This window comes from Natrix helvetica (genome assembly GCF_964273705.1).
Source record: "Natrix helvetica genome assembly, chromosome: 13".
In the NCBI taxonomy this organism is placed as follows: domain Eukaryota; kingdom Metazoa; phylum Chordata; class Lepidosauria; order Squamata; family Natricidae; genus Natrix; species Natrix helvetica.
In genome coordinates, this window is record NC_138557.1 from 2,455,218 (window position 1) to 2,457,487 (window position 2,270).

At 47.0% G+C, this 2,270-nt stretch overlaps 1 protein-coding gene across 2 annotated transcripts in view; it reads right to left on the reverse strand.

The window, feature by feature from the left end:
- Positions 1 to 1,489, reverse strand: part of MAD1L1 (mitotic arrest deficient 1 like 1) — a 277,755-nt gene extending 276,266 nt beyond the window's left edge. The window contains exon 1 of one of the 2 annotated variants that reach the window (XM_081965617.1): positions 1,412 to 1,489. In XM_081965617.1, coding sequence (XP_081821743.1) covers positions 1,412 to 1,428 — 17 coding nt within the window. In that variant the 5' untranslated portion in view covers positions 1,429 to 1,489. Of the gene's footprint in view, positions 1 to 1,178; positions 1,312 to 1,411 lie in introns of those variants that run through there. The other variant, XM_081965618.1, reaches the window with a different exon arrangement.
- Between the last annotated feature and the right edge of the window lie 781 nt (positions 1,490 to 2,270).

A 2,270-nucleotide genomic window follows, 5' to 3' on the forward strand; every position in this document is an offset into this window, starting at 1 on the left:
GTACTGATGATGTTACCTAGTTGGGTTATGAAACGCCTGCAAGAATACAAGCAAGTTCAGAGGGCACCAAGGACCCCACAGTCCTTCTCCTCCCTCCTCCTCTCCACAAACCCCCACTCCCTGGGCTTGCTGAGTTTGGTTCTTTTCTTGTACGCATTTTATGACCCAACTAGGTAATATCATCTGTGCCATGATGATGAACCCTCCCTCCTCTCTCTTCTAGCACTGATGATGTTACCTAGTTGGGTCATGAAACGTCTGCAAGAAAACAATCAAGATCAGAGGGCACCAAGGAATCCCAATTTCACTGCTGTCTGGAAGTCTCTTACATTTGTTTGCATGAAAGGAGTAAAAAACTGAACTTTTGATTTGTGGTTTTGATAATAGAAAAAAGAGATCTTTTTGTAACAGTAAAGAATAATTTGCTGGAAAAGAAATCAGAAATGTCCGTTTCTTTTTTTTTAATCTTTTTCTTTTACACTTTTGTTAGCTTCCTTTCTGGCTCCTGCAGAGTTGGTGTTTATGGCTTTGCTTGTTTGCCTCTATTTGCAACACTGGGCTCTTTTGTCTCCACTTCCTTTTAACCAGTGTTGGGACAACAACCACACAACCCCAAGTGGAAACAAAAGGAGCCAACTGTTGCAAAAAAACATCAAAAGCAAAACAGAAGCAAAATGGCAACACAACCTTCAACAGTTGAAGAGGAAACCGATCTACAAAAGCCAGCGTCGGGGGCGCCTTCCCCACCCTGGGACCCCCTCAGAGCCTGGCTTCAAACCCATCGTCCCCTGCCTGCAGATGGACCCTCCTGGAGTTTAGGGGTTTTGTAGTACTTCTTGATGCAACGTGTTTTTTTTTTTTTTTGGCACGGGGTTTCCCATGCTCCCCCATTTCATTCATGCAACCCCGGCTAATAAAAATCGAAAGGCAACATGATCTATTCATCTTCATCCCATTCATCCCAGTTTATCTTTTTCTGCCCAAACTGGTCTGTGTGGTTGTGTCTGCTGTTGGGTCTCCAAGCAAACGTGGATGGGAAGAGCCCTCCTGCAAAAAAAAAAAAAAACCTCCCAAGCAGCGGGGAGTTAGCAGGGGAACGGGGGGGGGGGGTCTGTTCTCCGACTACAAGGGCGGTAGGGCACTCTGTACATGCCCAGGAGCACTCTCGGCACACCAACCGAGAAAGAAGCCGTGCGGGGCGGCATGAGTCTCGGGCCTCGATCTCCAGCTCGAGGAAACACCGACGCCGGTGGGGGGAGAAGCCCGTTAACCCGCCCGCCCTCCCCAAAATCGGGGTCCCTGAGGCGACGAGGCGAGACCCCTCCGCCCCGTCGCCGCCCTCCCGCCCTCTGCCGCCCCGCCCGCGCGGGACCCACGTGACACCTTCGGCTTCGCCCGCGCGCGCACTCACCCTCCCCAATCGGCCATGGCCAGCTCTGCTCGCTCTCCCTCCCTCCCTCCCTCCCTCCTTCCTCGGCGCCGCGAGAGTTCCCCGCCCAACTCCCGCGAGATTTCGCCCCCGCCTCTCGGGCGAGAAGCGCCGCTTCTCCGCCTTCGCTTCCCGGCTGCTTCGCTGAGGAAGGCCGTAGTGCTCGGAATAGAGGCGCAGCAGGAAATCAAGAGGAGGCGCGACGCCCTCTGCTGGCGGAGGGTGGTATTTCTCAAAAAAAAAAAGCGGAGAGGGGAAATAAATCAGTTTTGGGGGAAAGATAATATTAAAACTTGCATCGCCGAGTTTTTCGGCTTTTGGTTTTTTTTTATTGCTGATGGTTTTTATACGGTTTGATGATATTTTGTATTGTTCTTATATTGTTTTGCCCTGTTTTTATTCTATTTGTATAGTTTTACACTTTTACAGTTTTTATACTATTTGTATTGGTTTATACCGTTTTACACTGTTTTTATACTATTTGTATTTTTATATTGTTTTACACTGGTTTTATCCTATTTGTATTGCTTTTATATTGTTTTATGCTGTTTTACACTGTTTTATACTATTTGTATTGTTTTGCATTATTGCTACATTGTTATGTTTCTATGTGATTTTATACCGCTTTTCATTGATGCTATGCTGGTTTATGGACCATAGTTTGCCCTGAGTTCTTTCAAGATGAGGCTATGTTTCAATAAATAAACAGTAAATAAATTATCTTTTCGATGGAAGTTTTTGTTGGCAGCTGTTGCTAGAGAGAGGCTCCAGGTGTCTTAATCTGGGAATGAAGTCGCACAACAGCTTATTTCTGAATGGACACAACAGAGAGGTTGTATTT